The sequence below is a fragment of the Capra hircus genome, chromosome 28, assembly GCF_001704415.2.
Source record: "Capra hircus breed San Clemente chromosome 28, ASM170441v1, whole genome shotgun sequence".
In the NCBI taxonomy this organism is placed as follows: domain Eukaryota; kingdom Metazoa; phylum Chordata; class Mammalia; order Artiodactyla; family Bovidae; genus Capra; species Capra hircus.
Genome location: NC_030835.1, coordinates 27980167 through 28007231, shown reverse-complemented (window position 1 = coordinate 28007231; position 27065 = coordinate 27980167). Strand labels below are relative to the sequence as shown.

Here is a 27065-nt window from a genome sequence, read left to right as displayed (position 1 = left end):
TCAAGGCTTTTGGTGTAGGAAGCCGGCTGCTGTACACCCAACTTGTAATCCTGAAGAAAGGAGACAGGGAGAATAAATGGCCCTGGACCTCAGTCTCCTATCATTAATCTGCTGGTGTTCCCACTGGCCAAACGTAACCACAAGTCTCAGGCTGACGAACTTGGTGAGTCCAGCTGATGGGTCAGCCTTCCAGGACACAAGGCCAAGTAAAGAAGGCAAGGAATGGATATTTGGGACAAATAGGACGTCCACACACCAAGGAAGACAGGACCTGGGACAGCCCTTGAGAGGACGGCTTTAGGAGAGCACAGGCGATTAGAGACCGACTGGAGGACATGGAGTGGTTAAGGAGAGGTGACCCCATTTTTCTTTTAAAAGATCATCTGGAAGAAAAGGAACAAGTTACAAAATTATCTTTTTTATTGAAATGTAGTTGATTTATAGTGTTGTGCCATCTCTGCTGTATAGCAAAGTGACTCCGTTACACACATACACGTGTGTGTGTGTGTGTTTAGTCTCTCAGTTGCGTCTGACTCTTTTTCCACCCCATCCATTATAGCCTGCCAGGTTCCTCTGTCCATGGGATTTTCCAGGCAAGAATACTTGAGTGGTTTGCCCTTCCCTACTCCAGGGGATCTTCCCCACCCAGGGATAGAACCCATATCTCTTGCATCTCCTGCATTGGCAGGCGGGTTCTTTACCACGAGTGCCACCTGGGAAGCCCAAACATATATAGAATTTCTTTTTAGTATTTTTTCCATTATGATTTATCCCAGGATATTGAATATAGTTTCCTGAGCTATACAGTAGGACCTTGTTGTTTATCCATTCTAAATGTAGTTTGCATCTACCCCAAACTCCCAGTTCATCCCTCTCACTTCACCCCTCTCCCTTAGCAACCACAAATCTGTCTGTTTCTATACAAAACTATCTTAAAGAGGTCTCTGGGTAAGGAAAAGAGAGCATTTTCTGATTGGAGAAAAAGAAATTTCATCTTAAGGGCACAAAAATTCACTGTAAAGTAAATAACTGGATAATAAAGAATAACAGATACACCCACAATGAGTTTTGAAGACAGGATGCAGTATTACATGAACAAGTTCAAAATCATACCAAGTGATTGAAAATCATTACACTTCCCCCCACACACACACAACCAATAACTAGTTAGTCTCAGAATAGATTCTACTACAGTAGGTTTACTATCCCATTTTCCATAAGCACTTTGTTAAGGTGAGACTTTAAAATGTTCTCCCATATGACTTGAACAGATTAAGGCACTTAACTGAAATGAGAAGACCAGATTTGAGAAGTAGGTAAAGATTAAGAAAATGAAATATATTTCAGAATTGATTAGCTACTGGAATACTTTCTTTGCTAAATGTTAAATATGTAACAAAGAGTGAAGGCAATTATTTACAAAATAAAATGATTTTTTATAGCTTTTCTTTCTACATCTAACAATTCAGTGTATCTCAAGGCTAAAATACAGTGTGTTATCTAAATTCCATGTCCACAACTTTGTGGTCTCTCAGTACTATTTCAAGAACAAACTGGAGTTTTTCCAGCCTGATCCTCTTAAGACTATCATGGGTGTCACTTAAAAGATTCAAGACCTCAGGAATGACAGTGTTGGAACTACTAATATGTCATTAATCTCATTAGTAACATCATTTCATTTATTGTTGAAGAACTTCTCTTATACTTAAAATGAACCAGTAACACATAAATCATGAGGAGTGGAGTGAAAATAGTTCCTGACTCTAAGAAGACAGTGGAAATCTCACCATCAGTTTTCATTGTCTTATATTGCTACACTAGACCATCAATCAGAGAAGGCAATGGCACCCCACTCCAGTACTCTTGCCTGGGAAATCCCATGGACGGAGGAGCCTCGTAGGCTGCGGTCCATGGGGTCGCTAAGAGTCAGACACAACTGAGCGACTTCACTTTCACTTTTCACAATCATGCATTGGAGAAGGCAATGGCAACCCACTCCAGTGTTCTTGCCTGGAGAATCCCAGGGACGAGGGGAGCCTGGTGGGCTGCCGTCTATGGGGTCACACAGAGTCGGACATGACTGATTCGACTTAGCAGCAGCAGCAGACCATCAATACCCAATAAAAAATTATCTAGCCCTTTCCTAAATGTTTAATTTTTTTTAAAAAAAATATGTATTTATTTATCTTATTTTACTCCATTGAATCTTACTTGCAGCCTGAGTGATCTTTCAGTTGTGGTACTCAAACTCTTAGTTTCAGCATCTGGGATCTAGACCTTGACCAGGGATCAAACCCAGGCCCCCTGCTTTAAGAGCATGGAATCTTAGCCTCTGGATCACCAGGGAAGTCCTGGTATTATTTTAAACATTAAAGGCTCAATTAGGGCTTCCCTGGTGGCTCACACAGTAAAGAATCTACCTGCAATGCAGTAGACTTGGGTTCAATCCCTGGGTCGAGAAGATCCCCTGGAGAAGGGAATGGCTACCCACTCCAGTATTCTTGCCTGGAAAATCCCATGGACAGAGAAGCCTGGCGGGCTACAGTCCTTGAGTTTGCACAGAGTCAGACACGGCTGAGGGAGTAACACAAACAAGGCCTCAACTGATAAAAATTATAAAAATATCCCTCTTCAAAAAAATTTGATTCCACTTGTAAAACCTGCTGCTCATAGGTTTATCAGCATGTAGACTGGAGTACTTTCATTAGAATGAGGGCCAATCCAATTGGGCAAAAAATACTATCAAGCTACCCCGTATTTCACTGTGATGTGCTTAAAGTCAGAGGTCGTTTAAAAAAATAATTGTAAACTACAAGACCCATATGTTTCCTTTTCCCTGCTAGCCCTAAAACAATAAACTAAGATAACAAATGGAATTTTGCAGGCTTTGGTTAGAAGCCTTTATCTTCCAAAGAGACTTGAGAAGGAAGATATAACTGACCTTTCCATGTAAGAAAGCATATCAACTACTGAGATTTGTCTTTCCTGTTGGCACCTCCCTACAAAAGAAGTGAGAAGTTAAAATCAGCTCCAACTTGTGCAAATTAAAAGTAACCTTCAGGCTAATGGGTTTTCAACACCATTCCTTACCACGGCAAAAAAAAAAAAAAAAAAAAAAAAGTGCCCCATATTATTAAATTAGCTCCTCGAAACTGACTTCTCTAATATATTACAACATTAAATACAGTAAAATTCAAATTACTACAAACCAATCCCCTCCCCACCAACCCCCACCCCACCCCACCACCCACACTGGAGGTAACCCTCCTGTCATTGGTAGAATTTCAGATCAGTTCAGTTCAGTTCAGTTCAGTCGCTCAGTCGTGTCTGACTCTTTGCAACCCCATGAATCACAGCACGCCAGGCCTCCCTGCCCACCACCAACTCCCGGAGTTCACTCAAACTCATGTCCATCGAGTCCGTGATGCCATCCAGCCATCTCATCCTCTGTCGTCCCCTTCTCCTCCTGCCCCCAATCCCTCCCAGCATCAGGGTTTTTTCCAATGAGTCAACGCTTTGCATGAGGTGGCCAAAGTATTGGAGTTGCAGCTTCAGCCTCAGTCCTTCCAATGAACACCCAGGACTGATTTCCTTCAGGATGGACTGGCTGGATCTCCTTGCAGTCCAAGGGACTCTCAAGAGTCTTCTCCAACACCACAATTCAAAAGCATCAATTCTTTGGCACTCAGCTTTCTTTATAGTCCAACTTTCACATCCATACATGACCACTGGAAAAACCATAACCTTGACTAGACAGACCTTAGTTGGCAAAGTAATATCTCTGCTTTTCAATATACTATCTAGGTTGGTCATAACTTTCCTTCCAAGGAGTAAGCGTCTTTTAATTTCATGCCTGCAATCACTATCTGCAGTGATTTTGGAGCCCCCCCCAAAAAATAAAGTCTGACGCTGTTTCCACTGTTTCCCCATCTATTTCCCATGAAGTGATGGGACCAGATGCCATGATCTTCGTTTTCTGAATGTTGAGCTTTAAGCCAACTTTTTCACTCTCCTCTTACACTTTCATCAAGAGGCTTTTTAGTTCCTCTTCACTTCCTGCCATAACGGTGGTGTCATCTGCATATCTATCCGTCTTCAATGGAGTCCTCCACTAGTTCTGGGGTCCAAAACCAAAAAGAGGTGAAGAAAATGTAAAAACTGTAAAGGACATGACAGAACAATTAATGGCCAGGAAAATAAATCAGAACTTTGAGAAAATTAGAACTACAGCTTAAAGAAATAAATGTTTTAGCCATTTACTAAAGGCTAAATTTAAAGAATGCAAATGGTTTTTACTTTGCAGAAGGTTACCCATTGTTTTCAGTTTCTCTGAAGTATGGATCAGAGGGAAATAATCAATTAATTAGCATTGTAATGAGTTTGTAATGTGGTAGCTCTTTAAGTATTAACTCTGGCAATCACTAAAAATTGTCTGTATTTTCACTAACTGATGGAGTCTAAATAGGGTTTTAAAATAGAGTCGGAAATCATAAACAAATTGTTGACTGAATATTCTGTACTAAGAACTAAACTAGTGTCTTTAGGTGTAAAACACTAAGGAGAGTCCTCCTTAGTGTTAAAAGACTGACCAAACTTATACAAAGGTATAGACAATTCATGAACCACAGGTTGGCAGTACAAATTGTGCGGCTAATCTTAACAAGTAAGACAAGGAAAGGCACAATTATCATGAAGTTATATAAAGGTAAATTCTTCAGTTTGGTCTGAAAATTCAGTTTAGTTCAGTTCAGTCACTCAGTTGTCTCCTACTCTTTGCGACCCTATGAATCGCAGCAAGGCAGGCCTCCCTGTCCATCACCAACACCCGGAGTTCACTCAGACTCAGTCCATCGAGTCCGTGATGCCATCCAGCCATCTCATCCTCTGTCGTCCCCTTCTCCTCCTGCCCCCAATCCCTCCCAGCATCACAGTCTTTTCCAATGAGTCAACTCTTCACATGAGGTAGCCAAAGTACTGGAGTTTCAGCTTTAGCATCATTCCTTCCAAAGAACACCCACGGCTGATCTCTTTCAGAATGTACTGGTTGGTCTCCTTGCAGTCCAAGGGACTCTCAGGAGTCTTCTCCAACACCACAGTTCAAACGCATCAATTCTTTGGTGCTCAGCTTTCTTCACAGTCCAATTCTCACATCCATACATGACCACTGGAAAAACCATAGCCTTGACTAGACGGACCTTTGTTGGCAAAGTAATGTCTCTGCTTTTGAATATACTATCTAGGTTGAACATAACTTTTCTTCCAAGGAGTAAGCGTCTTTTAATTTCATGGCTGAAATCACCATCTGCAGTGATTTTGGAGCCCAAAAAATAAAGTCTGACACTGTTTCCACTGTTTCCCCATCTATTTGCCATTGGGACCAGATGCCATGATCTTTGTTTTCTGAATGTTGAGCTTTAAGCCAACTTTTTCACTCTCCACTTTCACTTTCACCAAGAGGCTTTCTAGCTCCTCTCCACTTTCTGCCATAAGGGTGGTGTCATCTGCATATCTGAGGTTATTGATATTTCTCCCTTAGATCTTGATTCCAGCCTGTGCTTCTTCCAGCCCAGCGTTTCTCATGATGTACTCTGCATAGAAGTTAAATAAACAGGGTGACAAATACAGCCTTGACGTACTCCTTTTCCTATTTGGAACCAGTCTGTTGTTCCATGTCCAGTTCTAACTACTGCTTCCTGACCTGCATACAGATTTCTCAAGAGGCAGGTCAGGTGGTCTAGTAGTCCCATCTCTTTCAGAATTTTCCACAGTTTATTGTGATCCATACAGTCAAAGGCTTTGGCATAGTCCATAAAGCAGAAATAGATGTTTTTCTGGAACTCTCTTGCTTTTTTGATGATCCAGCGGATGTTGACAGTTTGATCTCTAGTTCCTCTGCCTTTTCTAAAACCAGCTTGAACATCTGGAAGTTTACGATTCACGTATTGCTAAAGCCTGGCTTGGAGAATTTTGAGGATTACTTTACTAAGGTATGAGATGAGTGGAACTGTGTGGTAGTTTGAGCATTCTTTGGCATTGCCTTTCTTTGGGATTGGAATGAAAACTGACCTTTTCCAGTCCTGTGGCCACTGCCAGATTTGGAGTTTTCCAAATTTGCTGGCATATTGAGTGCACCACTTTCACAGCATCCTCTCTCAGGATTTGAAATAGCCACTAGCTTTTTTCATAGTGATGCTTTCTAAGGCCCACTTGACTTCACATTCCACGATGTCTGGCTCTAGGTGAGTGATCACACCATTGTGATTATCTTGGTCTTGAAGATCTTTTCTGTACAGTTCTTCTGTGTATTCTTGCCACCTCTTCTTAATATCTTCTGCTTCTGTTAGGTCCATACCATTTCTGTCCTTTATCGAGCCCATCTTTGCATGAAATGTTCCCTTGGTATCTTTAATTTTCTTGAAGAGATCTTTAGTCTTTCCCATTCTGTTGTTTTCCTCTATTTCTTTGCATTGATCGCTGACGAAGGCTTTCTTATCTCTTCTTGCTATTCTTTGGAACTCTGCATTCAGATGCTTATATCTTTCCTTTTGTCCTTTGCTTTTCACGTCTCTTCTTTTCACAGCTATTTGTAAGGCCTCCTCAGACAGCCATTTTGCTTTTTTGCATTTCTTTTCCATGGGGATGGTCTTGATCCCTTTCTCCTGCACAATGTCAAGAACCTCATTCCATAGTTCATTAGGCACTCTATTTATCAGATCTAGTCCCTTAAATCTATTTCTCACTTCCACTGTATAATCATAAGGGATTTGATTTAGGTCATACCTGAATGGTCTAGTGGTTTTCCCTACTTTATTCAGTTGAAGTCTGAATTTGGCAATAAGGGGCGGTGGTGAGGAGATACCCCTTGTCCAAGTTCAGGAGCAGCAGCTGTGCTTTGCTGCAATAGCTGTGAAGAGATACCCCACCTCCAAGGAAAAAGGAACCCAAGTAAGACAGTAGGTGTTGAGAGAGGGCATCAGAGGGCCGACACACTGAAACCATAAACACAGAAAACTAGTCAATCTAATCACACTAGGACCACAGCCTGTCTAACTCAATGAAACTAAGCCATGTCCATGGGGCCACCCAGGACACGCGGGTCATGGTGGAGAGGTCTGACAGAACATGGTCTGTTGGAGAAGGGAATGGCAAACCACTTTGGTATTTTTGCCTTGAGAACCCCACGAACAGTATGAAAAGGCAAAATGATAGGATACTGAAAGAGGAACTCCCAAGGTCAGTAGGTGCCCAATATGCTACTGGAGATCAGTGGAGAAATAATTCCAGAAAGAATGAAGGGATGGAGCCAAAGCAAAAACAATACCCAGTTGTGGATGTGTCTGGTGATAGAAGCAAGGTCCGATGCTGTAAAGAGCAATATTGCATAGGAACCTGGAATGTCAGGTCCATGAATCAAGGCAAATTGGAAGTGGTCAAACAAGAGATGGCAAGAGTGAATGACAACATTCTATGAATCAGCGAACTAAAATGGACTGGAATGGGTGATTTTAACTCAGATGACCATTATATCTACTACTGCGGGCAGGAATCCCTTAGAAGAAATGGAGTAGTCATCACGGTAAACAAAGAGTCTGAAATGCAGTTCTAGGATGCAGTCTTAAAAACGACAGAATGATCTCTGTTCGTTTCCAACCATTCAGTATCACAGTAATCCAAGTCTATGCCCCAACCAGTAATGCTGAAGAAGCTGAAGTTGAATGGCTCTATGAAGACCTACAAGACCTTTTAGAACTAACGCTCAAAAAAGATGTCCTTTTCATTATAGGGGACTGGAATGCAAATGCAGGAAGTCAAGAAGCACCTGGAGTAACAGGCAAATTTGACCTTGGAATACGGAATGAACAGGGCAAAGTCTAATAGAGTTTTGCCAAGAAAATGCACTGGTCATAGCAAACACCCTCTGCCAACAACACAAGAGAAGACTCTACACATGGACATCACCAGATGGTCAACACCGAAATCAGATTGATTATATTCTTTGCAGCCAATAATGGAGATGCTGTATACAGTCAACAACAAAACAAGACCAGGAGCTGACTGTGGCTCAGATCATGAACTCCTTATTGCCAAATTGGTCTTAAAGGCAGGGGTCAAATATAAGAAGAGGTCCATGAAGGAAGTATCATTTTGGCAATGGTTGTACAGGATGGAGTAAAGAGAAAAGTACAAACTAATACTAATCCTAATAATACAGAACTACTGTTGCTAGATACTGTCCTAAATATTCCCATATATTAACATGCTAAATCCTCACAATAATGCAATAAGGCCGACACTGTCATTATCTCATTTGACAGAGGAGGAAAGTGAAGCATTTTAATGTCTGATATTTGCAGTAAGTTTCCTGCATAGCAACCCCCATGGAAGTCAATAAAAGTAAAACACATTTCATTATCGAAGTACATACTATTTTTCAGAGAAGAACACTCACATGAAAGTTGCTCATACCTGTCAGACTCTTTGTGACGGCATGGACTGTATGCTGCTGCTGCTGCTGCTAATTCGCTTCAGTCGTGTCCAACTCTGTATGACCCCATAGACGGCAGCCCACCAGGCTCCTCTGTCCTTGGGATTCTCCAGGCAAGAACACTGGAGTGGGTTGCCATTTCCTTCTCCAGTGCAAGAAAGTGAAAAGTGAAAGTGAAGTAGACAAGAGTGCTGCTGCTGCTGCTGCTGCTGAGTCACTTCAATTGTGTCCGACTCTGTGCGACCCCAGAAACGGCAGCCCACCAGGCTCCCCCGTCCTCGGGATTCTCCAGGCAAGAACCCTGGAGTGGGTTGCCATTTCCTTCTCCAGTGCAAGAAAGTGAAAGGTGAAAGTGAAGTCACTCAGTCGTGTCTGACTCTTTACAACCCCGTGGACTGCAGCCTACCAGGCTCCTCTGTCCATGGGATTTTCCAGTCCATTAAATTCTCCAGGCCAGAATACTGGAGTGGGTAGCCGTTCTTTCTGGAGGGAATCTTCCCAACCCAGGAATCGAATCCAGGTCTCCCACATTGCAGGCGGATTCTTTACCAGCTGAGCCACCAGGTAACCCCAAGAATACTGGAGTGGATAGCCTATCCCTTCTCCAGCAATCTTCCGGACCCAGGAAGCGAACAGGGGTCTCCTGCATTGCAGGTGGATTCTTTACCAGCTGAGCTACCAGGGAAGCCATACAAATACTAAAAACATTGTTTTTCGACATTTTTATTATGGAAAAAAATCAAACTATAAGTAGAAATAATAGTATAATGACCATGTCTCTCCTCCCCAATCTTGATTCCTCTACTGTACCTCCACTCATTATCCATCTACCCTTCCTTATTTTGGAGTAAATCGTGGACATTTTATCACTTCACCATCACTTAATCTTTCAGCATGTTATCTCCAAAAAAATTAAGGCTGTTTTTCCTTCTAAACATAACAATAATATCCTAATATTTTAAAATTACTTTTTTCATATAAAATATTAATTTCAATAATATACCTCACTTTAATATTTACGGGGGGCTTCCCTGGTGGCTCAGTCGATAAAAATCCGTCTGCAATGCAGGAGATGTGGGTTTGATCCCTGAGTCGGGAGGATCTCCTGGAGAAAGGAATAGCAACTCGCTCCAGTATTCTTGCCTGGGAAAAATGGACAGGCTTGCCATGTATTAGTATTACACACCCACGTTTGGTGGTAGTAGTTTAGTCGCTAAGTCGTGTCTGACTCTTGCGACCCCATGGACTCTATCCCCACTGAATCACCAGGGAAGCCCCACTTCCCCGTTTACTAGTTCGTTTCAACTGCTTTTTTTCTTTTCCTTTTTTCACTCTTGCTAAAAGGAAAGTCTATCTCGATTCAATTTCTCAAAGCCCTGCCATAGGCTTTCCGGGCACAGCGCCCCGCAGCGGTAGGGCCTGCTCTCCGTTCCTACAAGGCTGGTCCTGACCATTTCCCGGGTGGGCATGGGGCTCGGGACCGGAAGCGGCTAAGCGTGGCCTCAGTTCCCCAGCCCATTGACCCCGGCCCCGCCCCCTCCCCGGTTGCCTAGGCGACGAGGGGCCGCAGGGCCGAGGCGGGATCATGGCGACGTTTGTGGGGACGACACCAGGGGGAACGACTCCCGCGGGAATGACTTCGGCGGGAACCACACCCGAGTCGGAGGTACGCAGTCTCTGCCCGGTACCCGCGACCCCCGAGCGCCCGACCTCTCCCGCGGGCCGGGGCTGTTCCCTCGGAGGCGCCCCATGCCCGAGTTGGGTGCTCGGCCCCGAGTGGGTGCGACGCCCAGGCGGCGCCGGCTCTCAGGGAGTGAAGGGGGCTCCCCAAGCCACCGACCCGCGCTCCCCTTGCCCTGTCGACCGACGCCCCTCCGTGCCCCCGAGTGTAAACTAAAAACCCCTCCATTGGACGGTTCTTTGCCCAAAAGGCCTCACAAATACGCGCTCTTCCCAGGATTCTCTACTTAAAAGGGAATTTTGAAAAATATAAGTGAGCGCGTCTCCTTTGTAAATGACTCCTAATTCTCAGATATCACAGTTCTGTTGCTCAAAAGATGTCATGGAATAATTACTCTTCATTGATAGTGGATTGATGAATATTTGAAGGCCAGTGTTTCTCGTATTATTTTACTGTTTCTCTAAATAAGTAAATAGTTGATAGATCGGACAAAGGAGGAACGCCTAGAAAATCAACCTTCCGGTTATGGCTGAGTTGCTCATTAGCACCTTGTCTTTAGGAAAAGTATTTAACATTCTTAGGCCTCCAGTGATTTCCTGTGCAAAATAAAAGATTTCTTCTCCGGCCCCTCCCAGCACTAATTCTCAATAATAAATGGGTTCTAAGTAACTGGGATTACTCAGAAGCTTTGTATCCTGAGATTTTAATTAAAAATATTTGCCAGATACTACTAAGAAATGTTTAAATCTTCACATACTGAGTCAATCATGTTATTCTAAGAAGTTTTTTCTTCAGCTTTTTTAGGACTCTGAAAGTGAATAATAATGTTATAATTAACATTGCTGGGTTGAACTCACTTATTAGTCTAAATAGCATTTATTTATTTATTTTTTGTACAGAAGATGTGTATGGAGCTGCAGTTTTATAAATGAGGATAAACAGAGCCAGTAATACAGTGCCTTGCCCAGAGATACGCAAGTTATTCCCAACAGGTTCTTCCCAATACTGTATGCAGACCACTAAAGCTGCTGACTCTTCTATGAACCTTTTGAAATTAGCATACATTAAAAATACATTTTAATGTGATAAACTGGTTACTAAGCCAGTTACTCCCTTGTGATCTGTAATGTAAGTAATACAGTTTCAAATGTGGCATAGGAAATTTTCCAATTAAATCATGGTATATAAATATATACAAAAACTTTCTTGTGAGAATATACCCAGTACTTATCCATGTAACAATAATAGAAATATCCTTTATAAGTAACTGATAATTTGGAATTAATGAACCTGCACTTCAAAAAAAAAATACCCCTTAATTTTTTTTTAAGATACAAAACAAAAAACAAAAAACCGTGCTCCAGGGTGAGGGGGAATCACTTTTTATAAAGGATAAGTGAAGCTAATGAACCAGTTATAGACCTTAGGTGATTATCTGCCATCTTACCACAGTCATTGAGCTCTTTTGTTTAACTTCTTGGAGGAGCAGCAGGTATTCCTTTTGGCAGTCATTTTGGGATATGCTTAGTCTTTTAGTTCACAACAAACTGAAAAAGTAAAGTTGGAATTTGGACTCACTTAACTGTTCGTTGCTAAGATTAACAGTCTGCATCTTGGAAACTTCATTTTAAAACCAGAGTTCCTGTAGTTCATGGAGAAGACAGTTGATCCTTAGTGTTGTGTCATTCATTAGAGTAAGTCCTGCCTGCCACCCATTACCCCACTCCAGTACTCTGGCCTAGAGAAGGCAACGGCAACCCACTCCAGTACTCTTGCCTGGAAAATCCCATGGAGTCTGGTAGTCTGCAGTCCTTGGGGTCGCTAGGAGTCGGACACAACTAAGCGACATCACTTTTCACTTTAATGCATTGGAGAAGGAAATGGCAACCCACTCCAGTGTTCTTGCCTGGACAGGGGAGCCTGGTGGGCTGCCGTCTATGGGGTCGCACAGAGTCAGACACAACTGAAGTGACTTAGCAGCAGCAGCAGCCACCCATTTGTGCCCACTGTGGGTTTCAGGGGTTAGATGGAAAAGATAGCAAAAATCTCTCTTGGTGTCTCTATTCATGAGGCTACTTCTTTTCAGTTAGGTATTGAAAGGTTCTTGTAAGGTGAGATTCTTTCCAGAGTTGATCCCTAGAAACCTAGCATTATAGTATTATTTCTCAATAATTTGTACCCAAATTGACTAGCCAGTGGACCATTCAGTCATCTGAGCCAAACAGTAGTGAAATACTTCTTTTTGCCAAGTTTGTTGGAAATAAAGCATACGCTTTCAATAGTCTGAGGTTTCCCACTTGTTGTTTGTTGTCAGTACCTAAAATTAAAACAACCAGTTGTCCCAATCATGTAATAGGCACTCAATAAAATTTGACAACTAATTGGAATTATAGAGGGTTTGAGGTATGCAAGGTATAATAGTTATCATACATTGAACTCTATAAGATAACCTTGAACAAGCAGACATGAGATATGGCTCCAGAAGAATATTTTTATGTAACATTACATAAACTTTCTTGCCAACTTTCTGCATTTAATAGTATAGTTTCTCTAGTAACATGGGAATAAATGCCTCTTGCGTAAGGCTAAAGTTGGGGAGAGAAACATTTAAATACAGAAAACCAGAGAAATGATGACAATCTGAAAATAAATATTTGCTACCTAAAGATCTGTAAGTGAAAGGAGTTTATAAATGCTTGTAAGTTAATTTGTACGTGAGTGTGTAAATTCAGTTCATAAACTGACTTTCTTAATATCTTCAAAAATACTGTTTGGGACATGTAATCATTTAGGTATTAATACTATAATTAAAAGGGACTATACTTCAACTCTGGAGAAGGCAGTGGCAACCCACTCCAGTACTTTTGCCTGGAAAATCCCATGGAGCCTGGTAGGCTGCAGTCCATGGGGTCGCAAAGAGTTGGACACGATTGAGTGGCTTCACTTTCACTTTTCACTTTCCTGCATTGGAGAAGGACATGGCAGCCCACTCCAGTGTTCTTGGGCTGCCGTCTATGGGGTTGCACAGAGTCGGAAATGACTGAAGTGACTTAGCAGCAGCAGCAGCAGGAGCAGCATACTTCAACTCACATCAGAGACGTAAAAAGTAAATGATTGTTTCCCAGTTGGCTCAGTGGTAAAGAATCCACCTGTAACGTGGGAGACACGGTTCAATCCTTGGGTCAGGAAGATCTCCTTGAGGAGGACATGGCCACCCACTCCAGTATTCTTGTGTGGAAAATCCCATGGACAGAGGAGCCTGGCAGGCTACGGTCAGTGGGGTCTCACAGAGTCGAACGTGACAGAAGTAACTTGGCACACATGCCCGGGCTTTGAAAACAGCCCCATCTCATTATTGGCAGATTGGAGAGAAACACTTGGGGCTCAACTTGAGTACCAAGATGATCAGGTTCCTACAACTAGAATATCATTCAAGAGGGATTTATTGAAGCCATTCACACCGCCTGATATAGATAGTATAGGACAATGGACAGGATGCCAAAAAGTTGCTCAAAATATTGTTGAGAAAACATTACTCAGTCAATTCAGTTCAGTTCAGTTGCTCAGTCATGTCTGACTCTTTTTGACCCCATGGACTGCAGCACACCAGTCCTCCCTGTCCATCACCAATTCCCAGAGTTTACTCAAACTCATGTCCGTTGAGTTGGTGATGCCATCCAACCCTCTCATCCTCTGTTGTCCCCTTCTCCTCCTGCCTTCAATCTTTCCCAGCATCAGGGTCTTTTCGAATGAGTTAGTTCTTCACATCAGGTGGCCCAAGTATTGGGGTTTCAGATTTAGCATCAGTGCTTCCAATGAAGTGAATATATAGCATCATTTATCAAACACTTAGAACCTCTGAAAATACTGATAGTGGGTGTGGAGGTATTCACAGATATTTGGTCTTCTAGTAAGTCTTTCATCTTACTATTAAGTTTAATAAGTCCTTCATCTTATTAAGTCTTTCAATTTCCTATCTTATTCCTATCTATTTCCTGCTTCTCCCTACTCCGTCCTCACTTTCAGGTTGCACAAATTATCTTCAATCTTTTTCTGATATTTAAAGTTTTATTTTACTAAAGTTAGGTATCTAACACAGCTAAAATTAATTTTTGATAGATGTATATTTGAAATGGGGATCTAATTTTGTTCTAGTGTGAACCATCATGCCAGTTTCATTCACTATAAATTAGCTTTTTTTAAATTCATATTTTACTGAGAGTTTTGCTGCTGAATTCTCACAAATGCCTATTTATTATTTACTTATATAATCATAATTTTATCTTTTAATTTGACTTAAAAAGTATGAGACTTGTTAACCATCATTTATCCTAGCATTTATGAAATTAACCTTATCTTGTCATAATGATAGCTTCTTATTATTTTAGTACAATGCTGGATTCAACATTCAAAGATGTCACTTTTTAAAAATATTTTTAAAATTTTATGTATTTATTTATTTTGTTTATGCTGGGTCTTCATTACTGTGCTCAGTCTTTCTCTAGTTGTGGTGAGTGGAGACTACTTTTCTGTAATAGTTGCTGTACATGGGCTTTTCATTGTGGTGCCTTTTCTTGCTCCTGTTCCACAGGTTATAGGGCTTGCCAGCTTCAGAAGTTGTGATGCATGGGTTTAGTTGCCTCACAGCATGTATCAGTGAATCAGTGATCGAACCCATTCCCGCTGCATTGGCAGGCAGATTCTTAGCCACTGGACAACCAGGGAGACCCTTAAGATATTTTAAAGTAGAATTTTTGCATCTGAGCTCATTAATGATTTTGACTTTACTCACCTTTCCGTGCTAGTTCAGGTTTTTGTATACAGACAATGCTGGTCTCTAAAAATGAATATCTACAATCTGCAATCATTAGACTAACAGAATTTATGTGTTCTGGTTGTTTAGTAGAACTTCAAGTGTAAAACTGTCTGGACATGTGACCTTTTAAAACGTAGACTTCCAGTTTAGTTCATGTTTGTCAGGTCCATTTTTTCCTTTACCCTTGGTCAAATTTATAACGTATATTCCTAGAAAATCACCCATTACCTTGTAATTTTCAAATGAATTCATTTAATGTGGCATATATTTATTTCTTCTTTAACCAGCTTTGCCCAAAATTTGTCTGTTTTGTTCATTATTTTAAGGAACTAGCTCTTGCTTTTACTTATCCTTCTTTCATCTACTTTTTTTTTTTTTCTTAAATTGGCTCTTTATGGTGTCCAGCACTATAGTGATGAGAGTGAGGCACCCTCCTTGGGTACAGAATTTAAGGGATGCTAAAAAATTCCATAGTCAAGAGAAAAAATTTAATGCAATATTTAAAAAATTAAAATAAATGCAAAAATCCATAATGGATTTAAATTCCAAGTAAAGACAGCATCATTATTACTGATCTTTCCTTTTTGCCTCAGCTCCAACATGGCTCAACACAGAGCTGCTTCTTAGTTCATTTATTTTCAATCTTGAAGAAAGCCTTTCAGTGTGGAAATGGTAGACCACTCTACGTTCTCTAAGGCTATGAAACCCCTCTTAGGCATCTTTGGTGAACTGTGCTATATATTTCTTAAGTGAACATTTTTTAAGAATCTTTTAAGACATATCAGTGATGGAAACAAAGATGCGCCCAAAAGATTAAATTCTAGAAGAAAGACGTTATGTTCAAATGTGAAAAGTTTAGATGACATTAGAGAAAAAATTCACAGAAAAGATTATCTGACAAAAAATAGCAGCTTACAATTTTAATGCTTCTGGAATAACAGCTAAAATCCACCAGGTGGTGGAATAAAATGAGTTACAGTGCAGTTTAGCTCACATATTTTCCTAGTCAGAGATGTAATTTTACAGAGAAAGTGATAATTACATATTTACATTTTTATTAGCCTATTCATGAATTTTCCATTGTATCTTTAATCTTTACAAATGAGAATGTATGTATTGAAAGATTAAAGATATTTAACCATCTTACATCCTTTCTAGTGCATGGCAGTGTATAAACAAACAGAAGAAAAGCTCTCATTTAAAATAGGTCCAGGAATTCAATTTAAAACAAAAGAAAAGAAAAAACCAGAGGCAAACCCTCCTACAAAATGATTATCTTAATCTATCAAGTTTTAGTAGAAGAACAAGGCACTGGTATTAGATTCCTTAGCTAGAATTATTATTGTATGAAAGATTAAGATTATACTGTTTTTTACAGTTCTTGTGTGACCTATTTTCTCCTAAAAAATTTTGAAGTCTGAGACAATTGATCTGAATGTGTGTATATCTTTCATGTATATCTTTATTCATTTTTAATAATGATAACAATTGTGTTTGTATTAAAACATATCAAAAGATGTTTTAACATGAATCCAATTTTAGGTTCAAAAGTCTTGCTGTTAAGTCACAGAATTCATCAATATATTAAAGGCATCATGATATTTCCAAATCTACATACGGCTTTTCATCATGTTCCATCATCTAACAATGTCATCACAGGATGAAGATGAATTCAGACACAGGTTAATTAACAACCTTTGTTGATCTAACTAGAAACTTCAGAATTCTCAAAAGAAATAAAATATTGAATGACTGTCCCTGAGGAATTTACAACCTAGTTGAACTGATAGTACAGTAATAATTATAGTTTAATGCTAATAATAAAAAATGCATGTAACTAACAAATATTTAAACAAATGTATACAATATATTATGAACTAAAATACTATCCTGTCTAAACACTGCATGCATTTAATTCAATTTATAAGCATCTGAGTGCCTACTAGGTGCAAAGTATTATGTTAGGTACTAAAATATTTTTTCTGCTTGAATTTATAATCAAATGGATGACCTAGTTTAGGTTAGTTTGCTGACTCTATACTAAATAAAGATAGTTAATAAAATAACATATTTTACTTTTCAATTAGATTTTTAAAAATAAAAATATAATAACCTAATATTAAATTATAAACATTAAACTGATTATTATTTCCAGTGAGTGTTAGCTTTGCAGTTTTCTATTCTTGAAAAAGAATAAAGAAAATTTGGGATGTAATCTTATTAACTATAGCAAAAAGTTTCTTGCTGTTCTTATTTATTGGAGTTCATTGACATGGAAGGAGGATAAATAACTGTTGAATTAAAAACATTTGGCCCACTCTTACCCAAATCTCACAATACTTTTTAAAGATTTATTTATTTTTAAAATTTTAAAGTTTAGTTGGGCTTCCCTGGTGGCTCAGATGGTAAAGAACCCACCTGTGATATAGGAGACCTGGGTTCTATCCCTGGGTTGGGAAAATCCCCTGGAGGAGGGCATGGCAACTCAGTCCAGTATTCTTGCCTGGAGAATCCCCATGAACAGAGAAGCCTGGCGGGCTACACTCCATGGGGTTGCAAAGAGTCGGACACAACTGAATGACCAAGAACAGCACAGCACATAGTTGATTTACAATATGTTGATTTCTTTTGTGCAGAGAAGTGACTCCTTATACTTGTATATATTATTTTTAACATTCTTTTCTATTATGTTTTGTCACAGGATACTGAATATAGTTCTCTGTGCTACACAGTAGGATATTATTTTTTATTCATTCTATATATAATAGTTTGCCTCTGCTAATCCCAAACTCCCAATCCTTCCCTCCCAACCTCTCCTCCTGTTTGGTAACCACAAGTCTATTATCTGTATCTATGAGACTTTTTGTTTCATAGATATATTGATTGTGTCATATTTTAGATTCCACATGTAAGTGGTGTCATAGGATATTTGTCTTTCCGACTTTCTTAACTTAGGATGATAATCTCTAGATCTATCCCTGTTGCTGCAAATGGAATAATTTCATTTTTTTTAATGGCTGAGTAATGGATGACTCTACATATGAACATCACCAGATGGTCAATACTGAAATCAGATTGATTATAATCTTTGCACCCAAAGATGGAGAAGCTCTATATAGTTAGCAAACACAAGACTAGGAGCTGACTCTGGCTCATATCATGAACTCCTTATTACAAAATTCAAACCTAAATTGAAGAAAGTAGGGAAAACCACTAGACCATTCAGGTATGACCTAGATCAACTCCCTTATGATTATACACTGAAAGTGGCAAATAGATTCAGAAGATTAGATCTGATAGACAGTGCCTGAAGAACTGTGGACGGAGGTTCATAACATTGTACAGGAGGCTGTGATCAAGATAATCCCAAAGAAAAAGAAATGCAAAAGGGCAAAATGGTTGTCTGAGAAGGCCTTACAAATAGCTGGGAAGAGAAGCGAAAGGCAAAGGAGAAAAGAAAAGATATATCCATCTGAATGCAGAGTTCCAAAGAATAGCAGGGAGAAATAAGAAAGCCCTCCTCAGTGATCAGTGCAAAGAAAGAGAGGAAAACAATAGAATGGGAAAGACTAGAGATCTCTTTAAGAAAATTAGAGATACAAAGGGAACATTTCATGCAAAGATGGGCTCGATAAAGGACAAACAGTATGGACCTAACAGAAGCAGAAGATGTTAAGAAGAGGTGGCAAAAATACACAGAACTATACAAAAAGGATTATCATGCCCAGATACCATGATGGTGTGACCACTCACCTTGAGACAGACATCCTGAAATGCAGAGTCAAGTGGGCCTTAGGAAGCATAATTATGAACAAAGCTAGTGGAGGTGATGGAATTCCAGTTGAGCTATTTCAAATCCTAAAAGATGATGCTGTGAAAGTGCTGCATTCAGTATGCCAGCAAATTTGGAAAGCTCAGCAGTGGCCACAGGACTGGAAAAGGTCAGTTTTCATTCCAATCCCAAAGAAAGACAATGCCAAAGAATGTTCAAACTACTGCACAGTGCATTCATCTCACATACTAGCAAGGTAATGCTCAAAATTCTCCATGCTAGGCTTCAACAGTGTGTGAATTGAGAGCTTCCAGATGTACAAGCTGGATTTAGAAAAGGCAGAGAAACAAGAGATCAAATTGCCGACATCCATTGGATCATAGAAAAAGTAAAAGTATTCCAGAAAAACATCTACTTCTGCTTCATTGACTATGCCAAAGCCTTTGACTGTGTGAATCATGACAAACTGGAAAATTCTTCAAGAGATGGTAATACCAGACCACCATGCATAGCTACAGGTCAAGAAGCAACAGTTAAAGTCGAACATATAACAATGGACTGATTCCAGATTGGGAAAGGAGTAAGTCAAGGCTGTATATTGTCACCCTGCTTATTTAACTTCTATGCAGAGTACATCATGCAAAATGACTTACTGGATGAAGCACAAGCTGGCATCAAGACTGTCAGGAGAAATATCAATAATCTCAAATATGCAGATGACACCACCCTTATGGCAGAAAAAGCAGAGAAAAACTAAAGAGCCTTTTGATGAAAGTAAAAGAGGAGAGTGAAAAAGCTGGCTTAAAACTCAGCATTCAAAAAACTAAGATCATGGCATCCAGTCCCATCACTTCATGGCAAATAGATGGGGAAACAATGAAAACAGTGAGAGACTTTATTTTATTTGGCTCCAAACTCACTGCAGATGTTGACTACAGCCATGAAATTAAGACGCTTACTCCTCGAAAGAAAAGTTATGACCAACCTAGACAGCATATTAAAAAGCAGAGACATCACTTTGCCAACAAAGGTCCATCTAGTCAAAGCTGTGGTTTTTCCAGTAGTTGTATATGGATGTGAGAGATGGACCATAAAGAAAGCTGAGTGCTGAAGAATGGATGCTTTTGAAGTGTGGTGTTGGAGAAGACTCTTGAGAGTCCCTTGGACTGCAAGGAGATGAAACCAGTCAATCCTTAAGAAAGTCATTCCTGAATATTTGTTGGAAGGACTGATGCTGAAGATGAAGCTCCAGTAGTTTGGCTACATGATGCGAAGAGTTGACTCACTGGAAAAGACCCTGATGCTGGGCAAGATTGAGGGCAGGAGGAGAAGGGGACGACAGAGGATGAGATGGTTGGATGGCATCACTGATTCAATGGACAGGAGTTTGAGCAAGCCTCAGGAGTTGGTGATGGACAGGGAAGCCTGGCTGGCATGCTGCAGTTCATGGGGTTGCAAAGAGTTGGACACAACTGAACTGAACTGAATAGAGTATATGAGTTTGCTCCTTTGGTCAGGAAGTCTCCCCAGAGAAGGGAATGGCTACCCACTTCAGTATTCTTGCCTGAAAAATTCCATGGACAGAGGAGCCCAGTGGGCTACAGTTCATGGGGTTATAAAGAGTTGGATACAACTGAGCATACACTCATGGCAACTCTATTTTTAATTTTTTGAGTAACCTCCCCACTATTTACATAATGGTTACACCAATTTACATTCCCACCAACCGTGTTTGAGTTACCTTTTCTCCACATGGTCTCCAGCATTTGTTATTTGTAGACTGTTTAATGATGGCCATTCTGACTGGTATAAATCTCATAATCTTTGATTTTCATGAGGCTCCTCGTGTCTTATCACTTTCTCAGTCTCCATTTCCATCCTCCATTCACAGTTCACTTTATGCTCTGGCTCTGGGCAGTTTCTTTCATTCTCATACTTGCAGTGACTCCTAAACCAATATCTGTAAAATTGACCTTGTGACTCTAGCATTTCTAATTAATCTCTAAACATTTCTTGCTATTCATATTCCACCTAAAATTCAACCACTGAAACCAAACTCATCATCTTGCCTTCTTAAAGGCATCATCTTCTAAATCTCTTATTTCTTTTGGTGTGATAAGAGTGTTTATGTGTTAGTTGCTCAGTCATGTCCAACTCTCTGTGACTCCATAGACTGTGTCCATGGAATTCTTTTGGCAAGAATATTGGAGTGGGTTCTCTTCTTCAGGGGATCTTCCCTCCCAGGGATCAAACCCGCATCTCCCACATTGCAGGCAGATTCTTTACCATCTGAGCCATCAGGGAAGCCCAATAAGAGAGCCTTGTATGTTTTTATGGATTGTACTGTGTACAAAATTACTCAGCTGAGAATTGAGCAGAAGGTGGAACTATTCTGTTCACAAGCGGTGCACTTGGGTGCAGGGCTGTGTCAGCCTTACATCTTTTAATACTTCTCTACCCAGAGAGGATTCTTTTGTCTGGTTCGTGCATGGGGGCATATTTGCTTTTGGAGGCCCTGAGTCTCAATACCTTTTTCTTCTAGTCACCTATTTCAGAAACTCAGACTCTGCATTCATTCTTCCCTCTTTTTAGTCCCCCATATATATGTTGCATTTATCCTTGTCTATTTTCATGCACACTGCTAGGAGCCCAGTGCACCCAATGCTTCATTCCTGAACTGTTCTAATAATTTTTTCATTTAACTCTTCCTTTTTATCCTTGCTCTGTTCCTGTCTTTCCTTCACCCTGCTACAGATTACCCTTCATTGAAGCATAGTTTTATTTTGTCATTTCACTGCTCAAAAACTTCACAGTCCATTTCTGCTTATTAAGAACAAACTCTTCTGTCATTCTTCCAATAGCCATGGTCCAAAATATGTATGGTGACTTGTGCAGTATCTTGTGTCTTGTAATTGCTTAGTAAATATTTATTAAATTATTTAAGATCTCCTGTGATGTTTTCCCAATGCCCACCTTCCACTTAGGTTCAACTTGTACTCTGTGTGTATGCTTGGCACCACTGTGAATTACTGATACTCACAGAACTGGTACCCAACTGTCCTGCATTTATCACCTTGGTGTTGCTGATTCATTCACCTGCGGCACTATCCACGTTCATTCTCCGAAAAGCTATTCCTTTCTTTAGACTTTCTTTGTCCTGTTTTTGTCCTTGTCCCTTCCTTCCTTTAGACTGAATGACAGCTATTTTTTAAATTTTAATCTATTTACTTATTTTTGGCTGCACTGGATCTTTGTTGCTTTCTGTGGGCTTTCTCTAGTTGCTGCAAGCTCAGGCCACTCTCTAGTTGTGGCCACTGGCTTCTCATTGTGGTGGCTTCTCTTGTTGTGGAGCACAGGCTCTAGGGCGTGCAGGCGTCAGCAGCTGAGGGATATGGGCTTAGTTGCTCTGCAGCATATGGAATCTTCTTGGACCAGGGATCGAACTTGTATCCCCTACACTGGCAGGCAGATTCCTATCCACTGTGCCATCAGGGAAGTCCTGAATGACACCTTTATTATGGTTCACTTATAATTTTATTTTCTTGTTTTAAAATCATCTTCGGTTTATTCCTTCCATAAGATGTTGAGCTTCTTGAGGGTAACAAGTCTTTGTTGTCTTTGCCTCCTCTTATACCCTAGGTTCAAAGAGGAATATATAGATATTCAAAAATGTTTGTTAGTTGAAAACCATCACCCAGGTTTAAATATGCACAGAAGACAGATTGACTAACCATTCAGCTTTGTAGAAGAGATACCATTACTTAAAATTTTTTTCCTGATAGCAGTAGACAAAAGTAAGAACAGATTTTGGTATTATTAGGATTAATATGTGAAATGTGATTGAAATAATTATTCCATTTTTTTTGGTAGAAAGACGCTGAATTCCAGGAACATGAAAAGATTCTGTCTCCAGATTTTCTTTCAGTTGCCCAGATCACTGAAATACTAGCAGAGGATGTAGATGGAGTTCAACAGTAAGTACTTTGATATCACAACCAAATATGGAACAGTTCTAGTTCTGCATCTATAAATGGAATAATATGTTATTACACATTTTTAAACCTTTTTTCAAAATATATGTTATTATATTGTGCACAGATATATATATATATCCAGACTCTGGAACACAAAAATTCTCAAACTGACTTTTTGCACTGCTCAGCAGTCTTCTTTATGGGAGAAGTGGATTTCAAACTGACTTGTTATCTTAACACAGAATAGGGATTTATTATTAAAAACAACCATTAGCATATGACAGCTTCTTTTCTCTTTCATTTGTAAAACTGACAGTATACATAAGAACCTCTAGGTCTTCCGTCTCATCATGACAAGAGTAAGATGTATTTTCTGTAATATTAATAGTCAATACATGTATAATTTTGGTAATCTGGAATATTAGCCATCCACCTGTGATTTTTATTGGATACGAAGCTATACTGAGTATTCTAATCTCATACATTATGTTTAAATATGGGAATATAACTGAATCTATAGGCATCAGTTCTAATACAGGTACATCTTATTTTTAAAGGCATTGATTTCTACAGTAGATCATTTACTTAGAACTCTTTAGATATACTCAGATATATTCACCGCACAAATGCCTAAATGGTGTTTTTAGTAACATTGATTTTAAAAATTATCTCACTCTAATAATGGAAGCCTGATTAGTTGTAATATATGGAGAGTGGGAATGATGTGATGATGTTCTGGACTGTAATGTTCCAGGGTAAGATTTCTGTAGGCCAGTCATCTGGATGCAAGCAGAGTGTTGTAAACCATAATGGCAAATAGAAAATGACTCTGTCAGTGGTTATCATTTGCAGATCATAATATCAAATATTATGGAATAGAGGTGATTTACGGCTGAGAAGGAAATATGACAAATTTAATGGGTGGAGGAGAAGTTTGAGAAGGGAAAGCATATTAAGAGCAGGCAAATGACACTGACAGGCCTTTTCCTGAGATGCTCTTCACCTGCACTGCCTTTAAATCCTGCTAGAAATTTTGGTGGTCTGTGATTTGGCCAAACAGCTTACTATCTGCATCTTTAGAAGTATGAGTCAATTAAAAATTTCATACTTATCAAGTAAGAATTTCAAGGTCATTTTACCAGTTTTATAGAAACAGATACTCTTTGGGAATTCTTATTTTTTAGTGCCAGAATTAATTAGAAAAATTCATTTATTGTATTAATATCACTGATTACTTAAGTCAGCCATATTATTTTGGACTTCTAGGTAACCCCAAATGTTGTCATTGAAATGTAAAAAATAGATATTTAATATTAGGCAGATAGAGTAATATGATGTCAGTGACACATTTAATATAGTTTATAGTTTATAATTTAATTGTATTGAATAGTAAATAAAATATATTGTTTAAAAATAGTTAATAAAACTTATTGCACAAATGCTTTTTAGACTTATGTATTTCTCATCACATCTTAATTGTACTGTTTATATAACAATCTTTTTGACAATTTTTTCAATTATTGTCTCTTTTTTGTTAAATATCTAATTTCTAAAAGTATTTTTCATCTCTAAGAGGTGAGATCTAGGAGAAAGTAAATGATTCAAGGAGTGATACAGAAGTTAGCAACATAGAAACAACCCAAGCTAAACAGCAGGTTGACCTAAAAGGTCATTCTTTCAGGATATGTCGTTGACCATCTGATTAATAGAATTCACCTGAAGTAATCTCAGATTATAGGACATCAATTTTGGATAAATGACTTCAGTGTTATGCCAGGAACCATTTCTTAGCAGAGTAATTTTCTTGAGATATTTTTACATGATTTTTTTAACAGTTACCCTGAAATATTTGCAATCAGTCGTTCACTTTCCATTTAAAATAGCATTATTATAAGTTGAGATTATATACCTTTCAAAATGACAGAAATATAATTGAAGTATCCTGTCACCAACTGGCAAAAGTATGCCAAAAACCATACAATTTAGGAAGCTAAGAAAATGAAAGTGTTAGTCACTCACTCCTATCTGACTCTTTGCGACCCCATGGACTGTAGCCCACCAGGCTCCTCTGTCCATGGAATTCTCCAGGCAAGAATAGTGGAGTGGGTAGCCATTTCTTTCTCCAAGGAATCTTCTTGACCCAAGAATCCAGCCAGGGCTTCCACACTGTAGGCAGATTCTTTACCATCAGAGCCACTAGGGAAGCTCCTGCAAAGCTATAGTGAAGTGAAGTCCTTCAGTTGTGTCCGACTCTCTGCGACACCGTGGACTATCGCCTACCGGGTTCCTCCATCCATGGGATTTTCCAGGCAAGAAACTGGAGTGGGATGCCATTTCCTACTCCAGAAGATCTTCTCAACCCAGGGATTGAACCTGGGTCTCTCACATTGGGAAGATGCTTTACCGTCTGAGCCACCAAGGAAGTCCTGCAAAGCTATAAACCTACTTAAATAAATTATAGGACATCAGCACATTCCCTTACCTTTTAACATTAAAAATTTTGCTCCATAAAAGCAACCAATTAAATGAAACTTTAAAGTATCATTAAAATACATTTCTTGAATATACTTCAAGCAAGGATAAATATCTAGGTACATTTCTCATCTCCTAACTGCTGTCATTCATGTTTTCATGTAACCCTGATTTTATGTACAGATCCATGCAAATCCCTTTTGAAAAAAAGATAAAGACTAAATTGAAAATAACTATTTAAACATAGAAATAACGTGGAGTGATCTTTTAATAACCTTTCTATAACTGGTTTCCATGAGCTGTTCAGCTCTTGCCTTAAGGCTTATTTCTGCATGTCATCATATTCAAAAAATGAAAGGTATTCCAATTTCAAGACCATACAAGAATAATGTAATATTTTTACTGAAATTCTTGGTGAGATAAAGTAGGTAGTTACATCACCTATCACTATAGCAAAACTTCCTAGATCACTATTAAGCATCTTTTTCTTTCCCTACATTCTCCTGTGCTACATCAATGGCCATTTCACTATTCTCCTCTGTCCCCTCTCCCTTTATCGCTAGAGGAAAAGCTTACAAATGCCAGTAAAATGCATGGAAACTTTACATTCAAACCACAGCTGTATCTTGTTCCCAGCGTCTCCCTGCATAGTTTTCTTTGGAGTGAAATAACTAAGAGAATAGAAATGTTAAATATTTAGCCTGCAGCTCAAGTTGAAGGTTAAGATTTGAATGGTACTTAGGGAAAGCAACAGAGGACACATTAGGGAAAAAGAGAGCAAAAGTGGAGGGACCTCAAGGAGATCTCACCAAAATATTCTCAGGCAGTTGTCTATTAATATACAGTTAAAACATTCAATAATGTAAAGCAAAGGACACATGCAGCTATTTAGGTCAGATATTTAATTGAAAAAATAGCATGCAGATTGCAGATGAAGAATACATTTGGAAGGAAAACTAACTTCCGGAAACAAAAAATCGTTAGACAAAGCTGATGTTTAAAGAGGACATTGATTTCATAAAACAAGAGATAAAAACGAGATTATAAAATATGTTAAAAAGGAGCTGTTAGGACTAAGATGAGAAACTACAGTAAAAAATAAATCCTGGGGAACAAGATGGCGGAGGAGTTGGTGGACGTGGTGTACATCTCTCTCCACGGATACCTCAGAAATACACCTTTAGACACAGAAGTGCATGCAGAACACCAGCTGAGAGCAGACAGGAGTACCTGCCCAGAGGAAAAGAATATATGGAACAATGCAAAACTCGGTAGAATGAAAGAACTAGGGGGAAAAACAGGAGTGTTAGCAGGACTGAATTTGCCCTCGGCGTGTGGGGGAACTGAAGCAGGCGTCCAGTCCCCACAGGGGCAATTGTCTGAGTCAGAGGAGAAACATTTAAGGCTGACAGTGAAACAGCTGATCTATGGAAGCCTAAATGGAATGAGAATTAGACAGTCCTCGCCACAGCTGTACATACCCCGGAAAGGGGCAAGGGTACCCTGGAAGGTGCAGCGCCTGGGAGCTGGAGTTTGGGGAGTGTGGAGCGATCCCAGGGCAGGGGCTGCTGTTGACTGCAGAGAGCGATTGAGGGGAGGTGAGGGAGGAGATTGTGATGGGAAATGCCTGTGGAGGAAAGCCAGGCAGCCATGGAAGCAAGGAGATACTGCTGAGTCACACGTAGGGGGTGGAGCCATCACTATAGCCTTTCTTTCTCCACAGGCCAGCATTGGCAGCTGAACAATACAGAGGCTGGCCCATCAAATGCCTGATGCACTGAACTACAGAGCAGGACCCCACCCGGTTGCTCCTTTAAGTGCCTGACATGCTGATCTACAGAGTAGAACCCCAGCTAGGGGGGCCC

At 39.6% G+C, this 27065-nt stretch overlaps 1 protein-coding gene across 3 annotated transcripts in view; it reads left to right on the top strand.

The window, feature by feature from the left end:
- C28H10orf107 (chromosome 28 C10orf107 homolog) overlaps positions 9904-27065 on the top strand; it is a 170727-nt gene continuing 153565 nt past the window's right edge. Inside the window, exons 1-2 of one of the 3 annotated variants that reach the window (XM_018042496.1) lie at positions 9904-10151; positions 22625-22728. In XM_018042496.1, coding sequence (XP_017897985.1) covers positions 10071-10151; positions 22625-22728 — 185 coding nt within the window. In that variant the 5' untranslated portion in view covers positions 9904-10070. Of the gene's footprint in view, positions 10152-22623; positions 22729-27065 lie in introns of those variants that run through there. The other 2 variants (XM_005699066.2, XM_005699067.2) reach the window with 2 other exon arrangements.